The 19,368-nt window shown below is 46.1% G+C and overlaps 1 protein-coding gene across 1 annotated transcript in view; it reads left to right on the forward strand.

Moving 5' to 3' along the window:
- The window catches only part of LOC119456565 (NGFI-A-binding protein homolog), a 624,616-nt gene that overhangs the window by 448,391 nt on the left and 156,857 nt on the right, over positions 1–19,368 (forward strand). The window contains exon 8 of the mRNA XM_037718396.2: positions 9,051–9,313. Within this exon, the coding sequence (XP_037574324.2) occupies positions 9,051–9,313 (263 nt within the window). The remainder of the gene's footprint in view (positions 1–9,050; positions 9,314–19,368) is intronic.

A 19,368-nucleotide genomic window follows, 5' to 3' on the forward strand; every position in this document is an offset into this window, starting at 1 on the left:
CGTACACAACAGCCGCTCTCCCCAGACGAAGCACTGCGTTTTTTAGTCACAAATAACCAGTATCGAAAAAAAAGAAAAGAAAAAAAAAAAAAACGAGAGACACACACGATGTGTGCTTCCCGTTAAAAAGTAACATAGGTGGTTTACGTGACGATTCATAGCTAATGTAAGTTTATTTCGCGCCTAAGCATCTTCGTCAGTCCTTAAAGTCAGGGTACTACTCGCATAGACTGCGCCGATTAAAACGAAAAAATCCTATGCGACGCGCGCTCGCAAACCACACGCTACTCAGACAGCATCGGCGCAGTGCTTAGTTCGTGAGCGAACGTAGACACGTGAGCGAGGATCAAAGAATACATTTTTATTTAAATGAAAAACACGGTGTAGTAGACTAAACTTTCTTGACACTTACCTCACAAATGTAAGAGCTATCCGTTGCCTTCAAGTGACCCCGCTTTACTTGGGCTTCCCATCTCTTCCTTCGCTCTGGGTCCCGGAGGAAGCGTAAACAACGAAGCCCATTACGCGTCGATCCGGCGCACTTGGAAACACAACAGCCCGTTATGTCTACTCGATGCACTTGACAAGCATTGTCAGTCATGCGGCTGAACGCTGTCCAGCAAGTAGAACCGTCAGCGAAGCATCCGCGCACACTGTGCCTCGAACTAAGCACTGGCACCAAGCAATCGCAACCGCTCGCTGTGATTCAAGATGGCGTCGCAGCGAGAAAGCGGCGGCGCGGGGGCGGTCAGTGGATGGCATAGAGTTTCACACTATAAAACCTAGAGGGAAATGTGGCGCTGCTGCGCCGTGGTATGCAAGGGAATGCCGGTATATTTTGGATTCGGATTGGCATCGTTCTTTCAGAGCCAGAACGCCTTGAAGACGCGCCTGGCTAGCACCGTTCCGTCTGTCACAATGATTCTTTTTCTGATAAAACAGGACCTAAAAAACTACTTTAGCTTTATTATTACGCAAAAAACATGTTTTGTTTAATTTTGAGGACATACTATTGGATGCACAATTCTATGACACGTAAAAAAAATCACAGCATATCCACGGGGTGAATGATGATGAGTGGGTGAAGCTCCGGAGGGAATCATCGGATCTCCCGCTTAAGGGGACGCTAGCACAAACGCGTTAGAAACGTGCAGTACTCTCTAGTAAGGGGGAGCGGCCACAGCGTCTTACGCAGCCATTTACACATGCCGGAACGTGCACCGCGTTTGCCGACGCCATCACATGACTGCTGAGAGAGTATAACCCCCGTATTCATAAACGCTCCTCGACTTGAACTTGACTTGCCACCGCTTTGGGCAGCGCGTTCGAAACGCGTTGAAGGTAAAGCGGAGAGGCCACAGCGTCTTACACCAGCTTCTTACACGGGCCGTAACGCGCTAGCACAAACGCGTTAGAAACGCGCTAGAAACGCGGCCTTTCGTTAATGTTGGGTATTTATTGCCATCGTGGTGCGTGTGTCCATGTCCGCTTCGTGGCGTAGTGGGCTAACGCCGCGCGCTCGGAAGCGAGGGGTCCCTGGTTCGATTCCGCGCTACGGACACAACTTCGGAATTTTTTTTCTCATTTTTCTCAGACTGGTTACACACTACTACTACGACGACGACGACGGGGACGAACGGGTGCCGCTATAAGGAGCTTCGCCCCTAAAAGTGTCAGCTGGCCGCTTAAGTTGGAGGGCAGACGACAAGATTCTCGCTCGCTTTGGAACAACTTGTCATCTGTTCTTGCTTTTCTTCGCTTGATGCTGCATTGTATGTGAGTAAACTTTATCGAGAGATGTAATATGGCTGAATGAAAGCCTTTTATGTAGATTTTATTTTAAGAACGCGTTATTTGTGTAGCCATATCCACGTTTTAGATGAAGCCCCGTACAACACCAGCCAACACAAGCCTCGCAGACACATATCCCGTCATTCCCATGAGGGCACGGCAGCCCTTTAAGAAACTCGCATAGACGGTGCCGCCAGTTTACCCTCTAGGTGTTATAGTGAGAAACTCTATGATGGATGGCACCACCCTGAACGGCAGCGCTGGCATCGAGGCACCCTATAGAAGCTTCCGTTACATGGCCTCGAAGCTGTCTCGGTTGTCTCCTTGGCTGTCTTCGTAGACTGTCTCCGATGCTGGCAAAAAGATGGCTGATGCGCTATTCGAAAAAATTCCGACCTTGCGACGAAAATGTTTCGTAAGTGCACGTGGACCAGAGACTGTGAAGAATTTGAGTGTTATAGTGCAATTAGCTCGCTTTTTGTGTTGCTCAAGATCTTCACTAGGAAAACTGGGCGAGCTGGCATTCGCTCATTTATAGGAGGCGCGTATTGCCAATGATGGCGGGTCACGTGATCCGAGTGAAAAGGAGTGTGTCTGTCCGCGGGTGGCGCGCTCGCTGCTTGAGTGTGTACTACACACGATGCGGCTGCTGCGCCGTTTCGGTAACTCTCTTCTTTTTTTGTATACTAATTTCGAATGTATAGCCGGTGCTACAGCACACAACTGCTAAAGAACAGGCTTTCTTTGGGTAACGAAGGAAAGCATGCATAACATCGGTCAAGTAATCGAAGCCTCTATAGGTAGCGAGAAGGAGTTCGATTCAGCAGATGTGCCGGCTCTCATGGAGGTATTGACACGTCAAGCAGTCGATGAAGCATCTTGGGTAATATCTAGAAAATTCCACAAGTACAATAATTCATCACCCCAATCGCAAAAGCCCCAACTCCCCCTTAAACGAAATGCCTGATATAATCATTACCGTCCAGGGAATACATAACCGAATTAATGGACTCAAGCTATCATCTGCTGGCTGCGACCACATTAACAACAAGCTTCTTAAAAATACTAATTCACCATCAGCCAAAATTTTGAACTGAATATTTACGCAATCATTAAACTCAGGAGACGTCCCCGACGACTGGAGAAAAGCGGAAATAATCCCTATTTTCAAAGCAGGTGACCGCACTAACGTTAGTAATTACCGGCCGATTTCCCTGACAAGCATTTTTTTCCAAACTACCGGAACACATAATAACGTCTAATTTAATGACTCACCTAGAATCAATTTATTTATTTTACTCCAACCAGCCGAAACATCCGAAAGTGTTTATCATGCGATAGTCAGCTCGCCGAGTTCACTCATGACCTTTTACATTACATGAACCTTCACGTACAAGTAGACGCCACATTTTTAGGCTTGTCGAAGGCATTCGATCGTGTAATTCATTCTCTACTGCTTAGTAAACTCTGCACCCTCGGCTTACCACGGAACCTAATCTCAATGGACGCAAGCAATTCACTTGAGCTAATAACAATCGCTCGCCGCTAACCGACGTCGCTTCAGGAGTACCCCAGGGCGCTGGGTTATCACCACGGTTATTTTTCATATATATTAACGACTTACCGGCTAACCTTACTACAAAACTACGGCTATTTGCTGATGACTGACAATCCAACAGGGCTATAGTTCTCAGCATGAAGGTTGAGGCTCGACTGCTGTTCGCGAGGGGCGCGACATTTGGTGGCGGCAGCCGCTGACCGACGATCGCTTGCGCAATGTCCTCGGTGAGGAAACCGATCGTGGCACGCACACCTTCTGGCGCGCAGTCACGAAGTGCTCGCTCGGCTGACCTCATTAGGCGCCCCCTGAACCGCTAATTCAGCCATGCCGCGGAGGCCGGCCACTCCCCCGTCGTCACGGCAATCGCTCATCTATATACCTCAGCTCGAAGCTTACCTTGCATCTCTCGGCAGACGCACTAGCACTGTAGAACCACCTGTTAGTCAACTCAAACCCGCCATGGCATTCCCGCGGTTTAGATGAGTTTGCAGCCGTAGCGGCCGCATTCCGCGACTGGTACGGAATGCAACGCTATTCGCCTACGCGCTTCGGCTGCAGATTGAAGAAGCTCACGAGTTTAACGTTAATCAGGAACCTGTGTGCTCCTATAGCTGTTAAACCCATCAGTTCAACATGGTTCGCTGCTCGCGTCAACTAAAGTAATGCAGGATCACATTTTCCAATTCTCCTAAACTAATCTTCACCCTCACTCATACTTTACACTTCACTCATCCTGCTACTTTCATCTTCGTCCGTCTCTTCTTTGTAGTCTTCTTCAGCTTCTTCACATTCTTCCCTATATGCTTCACACATCTCTTCAACTTCTTCCCTTTGTTCAGGCAGCGGCTCAACTTCAATGGTATTTGCAGGTAGCAAATGCTCTGCAGCCACGGACACCGGGCGCGTTCGGTGAGAACGCGGGGAAACGCGGTCGGCGTCGGCAGCAGCTATACGCGTCCCACTACCACCTGCCTCACTCCTCCTCTCTGCCTCGCATCCCCTATGCTGCGCGATGCTATTTTTATACTCTGCTTTCACTCCATCTCAGCCCTCTATCCCCGAGCTCGGCGAAGCTGCAGACGACGGAACGATCATTATAGCGAGGTTCTAACAGCTCCGCTGTAAAATTCACTGACGATTGCGATACTCCCTAATGCGAAATTTGAGCGCAGTTATATACGTGTTTTAATTTCGCGATATATTAGAGAGTTTGAGAATTGGGGCCCCAACCGCATTGGGGCCTCAAGAAGATAGCGGGCCACAAGTGAGCATGAGCAGAACGCTATAGGCAGCTTTGGGTCATTGTGTGAGCGTCAACCCAAATACCTTAAACTCGAGAAATAGCGTGGGCTCCCAAGCCGCCTCGGGTGGCTTGCGCGGGCGACGAGCATTTGCGTGATAGCCAAGAAAGACATACGAGCCGCAGCTATCCAAATCTCGTATCGCCCAGTCAAGTTGGTTGCAGTGCAAGCTTGCCGTGTTCCGGGTGATTTTCGGTGTTTTTAGAGACAAGAGACTCAGGGCAACTCAAGAGGACGCTAGCTGCGCTCAGGTCTGCGTCCTATGAGCCCCCCTACTCCATTTGGCTTAAAAATGGCAGAAACAAGTCTTACAAATACTAACATAATCATTATTTTTATTACAAACATTGCCAAGCCTTCTTGAATTAAGGATGTGTTCCTCTACGTTTCGCTTTTAAAAGGAGTCCTTGTTTTATTGCTTGCAAGCGCCATCTATTTTCACCAGTGCGGCGTCCCGAGCGCGCAACCTAACACTGCTCTTGTCCCAATTCTAAAAGCCTTATACTCCTCCGAACCCAAGAGCAACCAACGCAACGCGGCTTGGCGCCCCAAGGTCTTAGGGCCCGAATTCTAAAACCCTGTATTGGCTGGCGCGGAAAATCTACCTCGTGCGACACGTTGCAAACGGAGGGAAGTGTGGGATCGGGAGATTGCGAGAGGCAGCGCTTGGGCGACGCGTGGGTGCTCTTCACATCAGACCGACCTCCGCTCATGTTTCCATATCTATCGGTGAACAGACGATGCACGCTACTCATGGCGCCATCGTCGCCACAGACTTTTCTTATCACGCTTTCGCCATACCCTCCTCCCCCGCCTTCCTCCTTGCGCTCTTTTCGCTATCGCTGTCTTTCATGCCCCACTGTGCTCCGCGTTCGCTCTTTCATCCTTCGCTCGCCCACGCTCGCCGCGGGAACGCTCGCCTAAGAGCTCCGCTCTAAAAACATGTACGATATCCTCAGCGCAGCGCTCCAAGTATCTTCGTTTCAATCGCTGAGCACTTTACTTAAAGCCGGACGAAAGAAATCACAAGACTCGGGAAGCTTGTATAACTTCTCTGGCTAATCTGGCCATCTTCCCCGATATTTTGTTCCTGGATGCCTGCTCATTGCGGATACTTCAGGGTTGTGAAGCTTGACTATACATTGACAACGGCAGCGATGGTTCATGACCAAGTGTCCAGATGGCGCGTCAATTTGGGAAGAGAACTCGCTCGGTATGTGGGAAGCACCAGACCAAGTCGCCAGGAAGCGTTCTTCGTCCGGTGTTCTTTCGAGCAGCCTTTGTCGGCCACCCCTGAGTTCACACGGAGGTATACATCGAATGTGCCATGCTTTTTGGAGAACATGACGCCGTCGCTGGCAGTAATCAGCTAGATGCGCCCCAACCGTTAAATTCTTAGCTGTCTTCTTTTCGTGCTGCCGTCCCTATTGGTGCCTAGCGTGCTCACGTCATGCAAGAAACCTGAAATGGCTGCCAGCAAAGGTCACACGACGCAAACACCTTCAAAGTCTGAAGCAACACGAGCGCTATAGCTTGCTACTAAGCATACTTAGGAAAACCATCGATATGCCAAGTTTTCACACATAGGTACGTCAAGCCTAATATCAGATTTCTTTTTAAACTTTTTTTACGTTGCCTATCTTTTCATCGCCACTACGTATACATTTAGCTTGGCCACTGTTGCTTTGATATCGGATGGCAGTGTCACGCTCAGAACGAAGAGATGAACGACTGCAAATGCTACCAAACCAGTGAAGCGATGAAGGACACGAAAAACGGCAGCAGCTTCGTTCCTCTTCGACTGCGAACACCGCCATCTTATTTTTGCTTTACTCTTTTCTTTCCCTCAAATAAATGTGCTCGCACTCTACGGATGAATGGGTAATTAACGCTTCTAGCCTTCTCGGTTTCGGCAAGGGGATCGTAGGAAAATAAAAAGTAAGAATTTGAAAACATGTAATACTCATGGACCATTTGCAGTATAATTAGAAATTGGGTGGAAGTAAACAAGAAAATTTTAGTTTCGATAAATAAGTCGTGACTTGTCACACTAAAATGTCACACTAAATGTCACACTAAAACTAAAGGTCAACTCAGAAACACAGCAACTTAAAGTTCAGTCACATAGGTACGCTAAAGGAAACACAAAGTATGGTCACGTAACTGTACTAAAATCAGAGCACATAAGAAAGCACGGATTAGATTCAAATGAAGGTTCATGAACCCAGGTGTTGAATTGACCAAAATCAGGTAAATTAAAAAAAATTCCATAGAGTGAGCTTATCACATATAAACACTCTTTTCAATAGTTTCTGAGAATACTGCTCCCTTCTATTTCTATAAATCTTTGGAGGGCCATTATAACGCTCGTCTTTGCAATTAATATGTTGGCCAAGAACCTATGATCTTCCTCAGGCTGAAGGGCCGATGATCTAATGCCACTAAATCACGTGGTAAATGTTGTCTGTGTGTGTCGTATAGCGGACATTATACCAGAAGATGCTTTGCATCCTCATTCGCAGGGCCACAAGTATATTCCGGACTATCAGATCTTGAAATTTTTTGTAGAAAATATTTTGTGTACGAGTTACCGAGCCGCTGACGGTGAATGAGCGTTTCAAAGGCTCTGGTAGTAACCGACGTTTACGGGATTTTGAATTGAAGCGCAGGGTCAATGTGAAATAAATCTAAAGATTTCGAGTTCTGATCAAACCATGTCGCTTTGCAACCACGGACTGAGATCTGTCCTAGTATATGCCGCAATGGCCTTGCGTTAGAGGGAGACCATATGTAGCGTTAATAATATGCGCTTGTCCAGCTGCATTGTCAGCTGCAACATTCGCAGGAATATTGCAGTGGCCAGGTATCCATTGGAACAGTATTGTGCTTTTTTTTTACTTGCCTTTGTGAGTTCCTTTAGTGTCTCATAAACTAACACCATGTTTTGAGAATTGCTGATATCACCACGAAATGAAGACAAAGCTGCCTGCGAGTAACAAAGGATGACCCATTGGTTCCCTTTTTTATTGAATTTATGTGTCGTAACAAAGACAATATTGCAAAAAGCTCTGCTGTGGTTTATGATGTGAGGTGAGATAGTTCTCACGTCTGTATTCGATTCCATTCTGGAATCACAAAGGCAGCTGTAGAAGAATGTGTGTGAGAAGAACGATCCGTATACGCTTGAATATAGCCAGGGTACCGAACGTGTATCTGGTATAACGGTAGTTGTTGTGCTGCTAGCATAAACATGTCCCGTTTGCGAACAATTCCCTCAACCGAAAGTTCAATTTTTGGGGCGACATGTCGCCATGGTGGGTAGGAAATATCCGAGATCCAAAATTCGTGATGTGGTAGTAGATTTCTGTGCAACTGAATCACAGTATTGATTTTCGCCCTGCCTTTCTCAATAAGAATTGCCAGTGGGTGCCTTTTGTGCTGCACTGAAACGCGAAAGTAGTGTCGACAGGTTTCAACCGTCCTCATAATAGAGAATGAAGGATGACGTGCCTCTGCAATTACTAAGGAACTTGAGGTTGCTCGACGTTGAAGTCGCCCTTCAGATGAACGGGAAATTCCATGCAGAAAAGGTGAAGAATAAGTTATCTTTTTCTTTATAAGTGCATTATGTACTGACCCCATCTCGTGCATGCTACGCGGCGAAGAACATTTATTGTTGAGTTTATTTGTTCTTGGAGTGCTTTAATGTGAAAATTCCAAGAAAGTTGTCTGTCTAATATAACTCCTAGAAATGTGTGTTGTTTTACTATGTCTAAACGTTGTCCCTCAAGGCACAGCTGAAAGTCTTTCAGATATCCTCTGGTGAAGGGTAGCACAGCCGTCTTACTGTAATACAGCTCCATTCCTCTTGCCTTTAAGAATTTGTCCACAATGTTTAGACCTTCCTGAAATGTTGATTGAACATGGCCGGCACATGAACCAGAGGCTCAAATACAAATATCATCCGAATATATAGAGTAGTTTAGTGCAGGTGGAAGTCTCCGCGGTAAATCCACCATCACACAATTAAAGAGAAACGGACTTAAGACACTGCCTTGTGGGAATCCTTGAATAAGATTATGAGAGGAAGTTTTTTCCTTCGCTTGTTTGAATAAATATTGGTCTGCCATTCAAGAAGTTGGATATCCACCGTAGCGCCCTTCCAGAGACTCCCAGTTCTAGCAGACCTTCTCTCTGTGTGCGTCTTTGCCGTTCCTGCCATGCATTGTCCGCTACTGTGTGGCGTTTAGCACATTCTCGTGCCTTCGCACGAGTGCGTTTTATTTTTAAATCTATCCGCGTCTTCCGATCGTTGCCCTTCAACCGTTTGTGTTGCGAGTACAGAGCGAATGTCGTCGCAGTTGTGGCAATGTCTGATGCTCGACCATCTCATGCAGCCATGTTCCAGACTCCGCTGGTGCCGTCGCTGGGCCCTCCGCCCCCCGGTCACCACCCTCCGCCCCCCCACCTGCAGCAGCAGCAGCACGGCGTGTCCCCGGTGGCGCGCCCCATGGGCCTGGCGCCCCCGCTGCGGCCGCCCGTCAGCGCCTCGCCGGGCCTCAGGGAGCCGCCGCCCAGGATTCACCACGCGCCACCACCGCCACCGCCACCGCCGCCGCCACCGCCGCCAGTCTCGGCGCCGCAACCGCCCTTCGGCCAGGTGCGTGATTCTCGTCGCGAGCGAGGTGCCGCCGCTGCTCGTTCAGACGCATGGAAACCCTCCCCTGTGGCGCTCGCTCAGTCATTCGAACCACGTTGGTGGTGGTCTTAAAGCAATATCTTAAAAATGGCGCTAAACTTTGTGAATAAGTTGAGGAAATTTCGAAGCTGTTGGTAACCTAGCCCCAAGAATTTTGGAAGGAGTGACGGCGCAGCGAAGCAGATATCGCAGGTTAGTAGGGAGAAACCAGAACGTCACAGATCATTCCTGCGAAAGGCCGCAAGGTGGAGAGCGTTTTGTCAACTTGTCTTTGTTCCTTCGGTTCCAATGTGAGCAGGAGGCTCTAGCAGATCGCCCCGCTTCCTGTAATCGCTAACGACCTCGCCCAGGCCTGGGTGTGTATGGCCAACCAAAGTAGTTGGCTACAACGTATGTTCCTCGCAAGCTGCGATTCGTGCTTCTTCAGAGTAGGCTGTTCGCGCCTTATTCGCTGTTTCCTTTTCTGGCGCATTTGCTTCACGAATCCTCTACTGTTTTCTTTTGACGTTATTTATGCATTCATCATTTTAGTTAACTTACACAGTAGTGCAGCCCCGTAAAAGGATTATTGCAGGAGGTATTAGTCTGTATTATTTAGGCTGTATTAGGTATAAAGGGTACAGCATACATAATAAAGCATACAAGCACGGTGATTAATTCAATAGTGAACAATATTGAAACTAATTAACGCAGCGGTGGCCTAGAACTATAAAGCATCTTGCTCGGATGTGGCATAGTTACCGGATTCGAATGCCGGTGCTGCCGGAAACCCAGCGGCTGTTCTAATTGGTAAAAAATGTACCTCGGCCTGATGCTTTGTGGCGGTTCTCGTCTAGAAAAGGCATAGAGACGGCAGGTGCTCCTTGTTCAATTACAGACGGCCTTGTGGCAGAGCATCCACCGCACTGGCTTACTATATAGAGCCAATACTGGATCTGAGCGCTTGGAAAACGACTTTACACGAGGGCGACCCCGCCTCAATTGCTGGTTCCTAAGCGGCTATGAGATGTATATTGCTTTGTTTTTGTGCCTGCACAAGCAACCATAGCGCCCTTTGCTTATCTCTCCCAAGCAGCGGACTCCCACTAATACATCTCCTATGGCATTATTGCACCTAGTACAATTCTTTCAATAATAAAAAAGAACGTTATCTACACCAAAATAATCAGCGGAACGTAGAAGTAACACACCAACCATGAAAGGCAGTATATGAAACCTAAACTATACAAAGCTAAACTACACTTAACTAAATGGTATGCTTCTATGGCATGGAAGACAGCTACGACGGACTGGATATTCGGTTACTATTCCACCGTGTGGCACACTCCCGTGTAATTGCTACACTGCATCACTTAACCTAGATTTTCGGACATTATCTTGGCTATGAAATTTTCCGTCCTTTCGTAAGCAGTTCAAATGTGGTAATAGAGTGTTTTAGAGTAGGATGTCCAAGCGTTGGGGGACGCAAGCCGCTGGGCGCACAAAAGAACGCAATGCCAGCACATAAAGCGAGCAAATGGCACACACTGGAGGTTGCGTCGCCCAAAGATTGGGTGTGGTTTGGGCACCCTATTCTAAAACTCTCTAATAACTGATCCTCTCCCCTTTCTGACGTTACCTCTGATGGCCCACAAGGTAATGCGCTAGGCCTATTGTTATTCCACATATGTATGAAGGACCTTCCATCCAATATAACATCAAGCATAAGTTTCTTCGTTGATGACTGCATTATATACTGTAAACGTTTGACTGCTGCTGATAATCTCGCTCTCTAACGGAATATCAAATTAGTGCTCGAGGTAGCAAATGTCGTTCACACCGAGAAGTGTAAGCTAATGACATTCCGCTGAATCTCATCGCCGTAACGCCCGCTACAAGTACCTCTCTCTTCCCTTTACATCAGACCCTTCCTGTGCAACTCACTAGTTTTTGTATTATAGAGAAGGCGCCCTGTGATGGTTTAGTTATAAATACCCAGTGTACATTTTGCCTTACTAAGGCACCACTTTACTCATGACTTTACATAAACTGTTTCCTAAACAACTTAAGTCGATAATATTATTGCGGCCGTAATAACAATCAATCAATATAAGATCACTAATTTAGTTAATGTGCCGAAGAACAACAATGAGGCCTGGGTACTAGTGGACAGAAAAAAAAAGATCACGAAAGAAGTAAAAATGTAAAACTACGAATAAATTAGAGGGTAACAAAATCGACTGAGAAAATAAAAACAAGAACTGGATAAACAGCTACATGATGAACAACGATGCTGCGATGACGAGAGGCGGAGAGCGTGTGCGGAAGGAGAGAGACATGAAGGGAAGATAGGAGAGGAGCGCAGCTAGAAAGAGAAATGGCGAAGCTCGGTACAGAAAGCACGTTTCGAAACATGTTCAGATGAAGGAAGTGACAGTTGTAAAGATTTTACATTAGAGGCGATTGTCTGTTGAAAGAGGCAGGAATTTTCGGAGGAATCCGCAGTCAAACAGAGGCTACTATACCTGACCATGTAATAATTCCATGAATTATTGTGTATAAAAAGAGGACGTCGGTACGACTACATCTGCAGCTAAGTGTCAGAATGTAGGATGATTATTGCTAATTCAAAAGTTGTTGGTGCGTCAGGTCAGGAAACGATGTTTGTATAGTATATTCCTAAACGCTCAACCAAAATGCTACTTGAATTGTCTGTGCCATTCCACACCACTGACGCATATTCTGGTAATGGTCAGAGACAGACGGATGTAAACAGTTTGAGGAAAGGAGGTGTGGCACGGAAATATCTTGTTACTGCAGACGGAACCGGGCGCACGCAGGCCTCCCGATGCTATACGTGTTTATCTGAGTGCACGGGCGGAGAAGCATAGCGTGTACTGTCAAAAAAAAAAAAAAAAAAGCACACCGAAGTCGCTTACTTCAACAACCCTCGTCAACGCTGCACGATCAACAGACTAACGGCAGGCTACAAATATTATGGGTCTTGCGAGAATATGTGGCACAATGTTGGTTTTCGGTGAATATAAATGGCACCATTTGGAGAATGAGAACAGGTCGGACTCCTGTGCGCGGTAGTCCTGTATACTGGGTATCTCCTTAAATATTGTGATTTTGAGGTGATTACCGAGGGAGGCGCAATTATCCTTTTCATTACTTAGGCTTTCTTGTGGGCACGCTCCTTACGCAGTTCCAATTTCTGCAGAGAACCATTGGGGGAATTGACATCGTTTGGACTTGTGCGGGGCTGTGTTGTCATGCGTACATAGTGCGGGCAGCATACAAAGCAAAGTTTGCAGGTAAAATAGCCCGGAAGAACGCATCATTTTCTCATGCAGTGTATATAACAACAGAATCAAAGCAAAACGCCCTGTTTTGGAGAAATAATCACGGCAAACAATTATGTGCCATATCATCATCAGCAGCAGCAGCAGCATCAACAGCCTATATTATGTCCACTGCAGGACGAAGGCCTCTCCGTGTGATCTCCAATTACCCCTGTCTTGCGCTAGCTGATTCCAAATTGAGCCTGCAAATTTCCTAACTTCATCACCCCACCTGCCGTGCTCGACTGCGCTTCCTTTCTCTTGGTATCCATTCTGTAATGGTCCCCCGGTTATCCATCCGACGCATTGCATGACCTGCCCAGCTCCATTTCCTCCGTTTAATGTGCGCCATGTGATGCAATGCGAAACGTAGCGGCCGCCGGCGCCTGGCATGTGATCCAACTTAGCACGAAAGGTTGCGCCATGCCACTACGGTAGAGTTGCTCCGTGCAGGCGAACACGTTCACCAAAGCGCTGTCAAATATACCGGCAGCGCAACCGCAGCGACGATCGCTGTGCACGTCAGTGAAATGAAGTGTTCGTGGCACGAGCGAATCGCCTCTTGCTCTTCTGAACATGATGGCAACATCTCCGGAAGGCTGTCAGAAATGTTACAGGGCAGGAACGAAAGGCTCGCAATACATCGAGACTTTTCTATAATATGCAACCTCGTATGACAGCGCTTGAATTGACCTGCACCGTTGTTCAATCTAATTTCTATTTCGTTCTGATCTACACTTCTTATCTAAAGGCGTTTCTCATGTATTCGATAAAAAATATTATGCTCTACAAAATTCGTTAGGCGGAACAACATAATATTGCGTTGTCATGCATACGGTTATGGCTAATATACGACAGATATTTACGAACAAGTTTTCAACTGAATGCCCACTCGCTGGTCGCCACGTGTCACAGAATCACTTCTGAAGGGCGGTCGCGTCAGGTTATACTAACAGTATTAGAAGTGATTGTTCGAAAACTGAAAGACCAGTCATTTTACATTATGGATGTTCCAATTATAGTGTGAGCCATTCGTGAAAGAACTTTCAACTGCAACTTGCATCAATGCGTGCTCCGCCATGAAGCTACGTTACGTCTTCATGGATGGCGTCCGCCATAAGTGGGAGGCCTAGTGAACGACTCTGGCCGCTCGGCTAACGAATTTCTCGCCGGGATCCTCTTCAGCCTGAATGTCGTACGACTAGACGTAACTTTTTTTAACCTTAATGCAAAAAGCCTCAACAGCTTTTCGCCTGCTTGGTTGATTGATATAATCTCATTCCCCACATTTAGATTGTGTAACTAAAAGCTAGCTTGAAATTACTCCATATGGCGACGTACGTTCAGATCGAAAATTTGGCATAGGTTGCCCTTCGGTTTGGTCCACTTTGATCGACCGTCGTTTCTGGGATCCACCTGATTATGGGCGAGTTTAACATGCCGCACATTCACTGACCTTCGTTTTCATATCGCCGCTGGTTAAGTAGGATGACGAAATAAACTTTAATTTTCGAGACAGTGTTTAAGTACGGAACATAATTTTATCTCTCTTTCGGACTCGCACGAGTGGCGCTGCCAGACTAAAAGCACCACTAGACATAGCGTACCCACCGTGTTGATATAGAGTGAAAATACTTATGACATTTCTGACCGCAAAGTAAACCAGTGTTTCTTACACTAACTGGCCTGTCGGGGCTCCATTGGGAGTGTTGAAATTAAAATGTTTGTTTTTGTTTACTCATCCTGACAATTCAACTAATATTTTTACCATTGGTGGTAATTCAATCGTAAATACACTGCCACCCGCCTCGCTGGGTCAATGTTCTTCTGTTGCAAATAGGTCGTGGGTTCAATTGTGTGCCACCTAAGTCCACACTCCGATGGGGCGGAATGCGAAACAACGCCCACGTACCGTGTACGTTACAACAACCCCTGGGAGCCCTTCACTCATAGCCACTCTTTTTCGGGACGGTAAAACACAGGATTACTGGTCCGTTAGCTGGGAAAAGGCGTAAAGCTAAGGTTTCACCGCTCGGTTAGGATAAAACGTAAGAAACAAAATCCTTAATTTGTCACAAAGTGGCTTATTATGACATAAAACACACGGACAAGAAGAGTAGGTCGTGACGACACGAGTGCCGACTTCCCTGAAGTGATGTTGAGGGATGCGTAATTTACACGTGTGGTTCAACACGCGGGATTTAAACAATGCTTCGCAAGAGCCAACTAGTTCAAAACCCAACACCACAACAAACACATATCTATCAGAAGCATCCAAACACACCGGCACATCTTCCCTTCAGTCAATCACGCGACACGTTCTGCACAGGTATTCTTTTTCCCTCAAGGGAGACGGCTGACTGACACAAGTGTCTCTCAATATTTTAATGTGGAGCGCCTTTGTTATTTCCTTGTTATTTTGTTGGCTGTCTTTTGATAAAATACTCCGAATTGAAAGGAATGAAATGAATAGACGCGTCCCACATTAAAAAAGGAGGTGGGACATGCTCGATAAAATGCACGCGAGAAATCAAGACAAAAAAGGCAAGAAAGAAACCAAGAGCGATGATCTGTACGTTAACAAAAGGGTGTAGTGCCTTGCTATTTCAAGATCGAACTGGCTGGTTGAGGACAAAAACATACCGGAATAAATATTCGGAACAGGGTGAGGCACGTCGCTGCGTTAGCGCGAGTCCGGAGATGTCTCAGCGAATATTAATGGCATGCAGGAGACCTTGGACAACCGCTGGGTTTCAAAATGAATGGAAGCATTAAATGGTCATCAGTTCACATAAACAAGATATGTTTAGAGTGTAAGAAACGTACGGAAGTAGGAAATATAGAGAATATAAAGAGCGAAATATAGAGATAAAAGACTTAGGAAGGTGCAAGTTGGAATAAGCTAGCGCATGACAGGTGTAATTGGAGATCGCAGGGAGAGGCCTTCGTCCTGCAGTGGACATAAATATAGGCTGATGATGCTGATGATGATATATAATACACGATTAGCTCCAGTAGACTAGGTCGCCACCCATTTCGAAGGTGATGCCAATATAAATCATCATCCTCGTCATCATTCTTGCATAAATTAGAATTTCTTCAATAAAGGAATGTGCAGAAACCATCAAGGACGATTGTCAATGATCAAGCGAAATAGTCGAGCGATCGAGACAGAGCGAATAAAGCAGCGCTTTCCTCGCCGACCGACCAACCACGCAGGCCGCCGAAAGAGCCAAAGCAAGTTTAAAACACATCAAGTAGTCTCGTTGGGTTTGGCGTTCAGGCTTACCTGCTATTGATTCATAATCATCACCATTTATAAACTATGGCGGAAATATAAAGGATCTGGTCCGCACGTCTAATGTATCTAACAAAGTATTCAGTGAGTCTGCGCATACGGTTTTTATTTAACTCCTACTTTTGATCAATATCCATCAGATACCATTTTCGATGGTAACGTTAGTGTCAATCGTATTGCTTTATAGATACTGCTGTCTCCGAAAAGAGGCATACGAGGTGTGGGTACAAAAAGAACAATACCAAAAAATAAAACCAAAGCCACAAATCGCATAATTGCAAGCAACATTTGCTACAAAGCAATTACGAGCGCAAACAGTAGCTTATAAAATCGACAACTAGCCTACAAGGTGTTGTAAAACCTCTTGTGCGAACTCTTTAGGTAGCTTATATCTAAGCGAAACATCTAGTTTGATCCACACTTCTGTGTTTGGAGGGAGAAATGAACACTTAAAGCAGATGACATGTGACTTAACTGGGACAATGTTTAGTGGATAAGTTCGACGTGCAATGTGAGCGGAGAGCAACGCCATTAGCGCATCAATGACAGAGCAATCTTGTGCAGCTGATGAGCGCCAAAGGCTGTACAGCAAGACTATGAGCGCGCGATGACGGCGATCATATCGGCTGAATTATTTTCTTCTGAACGGGTGATTCAAGTTGTTTCGTGTCAAAGGAATGGTGAGGGGACTAAAACCAATTAAGCATACTTTAGAATTGCGCTTACTAATGTGCAATTAATTTACATTTGGTTGTTGAATGCTTTAGAGTGCGTTTTAGCTAATCAAGCTTGCGAACTGCATCCAAGCAGACCAAGTCCCTGTGCCACATTAAGCTAGAAGTGGAAGTCACTTCAAGGTATTCAAGTTCCGTAACACGCATCACGCGGTTTTTGATTGGTATAAGTAAATTTAAAATGATAATTTTTGTTAGTGAAGTTCATAAAGGCTGTCTTGTGTTAATAATTTCGCATTTGACAAATTTCACTCAATTCGCAGAATCTAGAAAAAAGACACTGTCAATTTCCTATTGGTCACGATAACCATCGATGTTTAAATAAAGAGCACAATCATCAGCGTATAGTCGTAAGTTTTCCTCCGTGCCATTGGTGACGTTTATAACATTATTAACGTAAATAATAAATAACAGCGGCCCCAAAACATGCTCTTGAGGCACGCCTGAAGTAACCGGGATTAAGCGTGATTTACTAGAGCTAAATGAAACAAACTGAGACTGTGATTTTGGGATCCACGCGACCAGTGAATTACTCTTGAAAGAAGAAGTGAGAAGTACTTGGAGTCAAGGGACTCTGCGGTATTCCTAAATAAATATAGGATTCTAAGTTTGAGTTTCAGAATGAGCTTGCTATGACAAGCGATTATTTTACGCGTAGTTTGGTATGATTCGGACTTGTTTACCCTAGTTGCTACAGGTTATTATTGTTATTATTATTATTACTACTATCATTATTAGTATTACTATTATATGCCAAAATTCTTTCTTCCTCCTTTCCTATAGTTGTAATTACCGAAACTTAGCTGAGCAGTGACATACACTTTTGGAATTTTTTTTCCCACCTCAATACAATGTCTCACACAGTGACCGAGAGTTTAGTGGACCCAAAGGGAAAGGCGTCGGCGCATTGACTGGCGTGCTGAGTTCCTTGAAATGTGTTCGGCACACGAATATTGACACCATGCCCGAATATGTGTGGGTTATGATCAGCCTAGATTGTTGGTGTCAGGCTGTTGGCACTGATGATGCATCCTTGGTCCTCCCCCCCGTGTCGGTCATTATCCCACTGTACTCACGCCGTTGTAGTCACACTCTCGTCGTTTTACCATCGAGCGATTTACGAATCGTCACTTCATTGTCGTAATGGCGTCGTCATCACCCCGCCGTTGTCGTTCCGTCATTCTATCATCATCACTGCGGCAGCATCGTACAGTTGTCGCTATGCTCATGGGCGAGCTCGGTAAGCGAGAGCCATGGCCAAATCGGATGATACCGAATATAGCGGAAGCAACACGAGCCTCAGGACTATAAGTAAACCATACGGTGTGTCGCTAATCGCATTACCGTGGGCAGTCAAGGTAAGATGAGTTCTGGCATAATTTTTGATTGCGCTGTGAGTGGTTTTTAAAGATGTCGCTTTACTGGCATCACGCTTTTTGACTACTCCTTAGTTTACATTTCAATTCAGGGCCGAGTTCAGGGCATTTCGGTCGCATTTGGGGCATTTCGGCCAATTGCCGCACAGTCACTATATCGTGGTATTTTGTTGAAGGTACTGTGTTGTAGAACTATTTATTATTGCGGTAATTTTATTGACAGAATTTTATCGACGGTCATTTAATAGCAGGGCATAAAATTAGGTATGAATGAGGAAGACGCACACATGTCGCTTCTGTTCGTCCCTCGTTCTAGGCGCTCCTATTGGATGATCAGTGAACGAGCAGTGAGCGCAGCTTCCCACTGTATTTGATTCCAAGGAAATCAAAGCAAAGCGGGGCCTAGGATTACGTTTCGCAAGTGGCAGGCAAGACGAAACAAGGATCACGGAAGAAAGGCCCTGTTATTGTTTTATGATAACATTTTAATTGAGATCTGTCGCGTCAATAGAGTGCATATCAGCGTTTTGCATCTTTATGAGACGAGGAAGTTTGGCAGCCAGCCAATCGGTGTTGATCTATGAGGCCACTGTTTTTCTATTAGACTGGAATAATCGACTGCGAGCAGCGGTACACTTATTGCTCGCTCCCAGCATTTAATATTCTACGAGGCGTTTGTGCGCCATAGCAGCGCCAATCCAAGCGAACGCCGGCAGGATCGTACCTTGTTGAAGGTACTGTGTGCCCTGAAAAAAAAAAAAGTGTGCAAGATTGCGGTCATTTGTCCCATCCACTTTCAGTCATTTGCTTCTCTCTAACGCGGATATTATAGCGGTGTCACATTGTTTATGCCAGGACTGTAACGGAAATGCTTCCGCCTCATTGCCAGATGTCGAAAACCTGTTTATTGTTAACGCAGTGACATAATCGAGGGAAGCCTTCTCAAGGCACAGGGGTCGTACACTGCGCTACCGCTGTCGTGTGTTCGGCTACGCTATCAGCCAAAACTGTCATTTGCCGTGAGCGCTGCTCAGCACATTGTGGACTCTCTATGCGAACTTGAGTTCCGTGCGCGAACCTTTTTTTTTTTTTTTTTTCATCACTGCGAACACCGTTCATGCGCTGACCCTGCGACATCCGTGCTTGGCCGTTGAACTCTGCGCTCGTTCGTCAAAAAACTGCCTTTCTACCACCCGTTCTTTTCCCGTCTCGTCATCGCATGGCCGCGGTTCAGAAAGGCCCGCCAAGAAAGCGGGCGCCTGCATGCTCTCTCTCTTTCATTCGC

This window comes from Dermacentor silvarum, chromosome 6, assembly GCF_013339745.2.
Source record: "Dermacentor silvarum isolate Dsil-2018 chromosome 6, BIME_Dsil_1.4, whole genome shotgun sequence".
Classification (NCBI taxonomy): Eukaryota; Metazoa; Arthropoda; class Arachnida; order Ixodida; family Ixodidae; genus Dermacentor; species Dermacentor silvarum.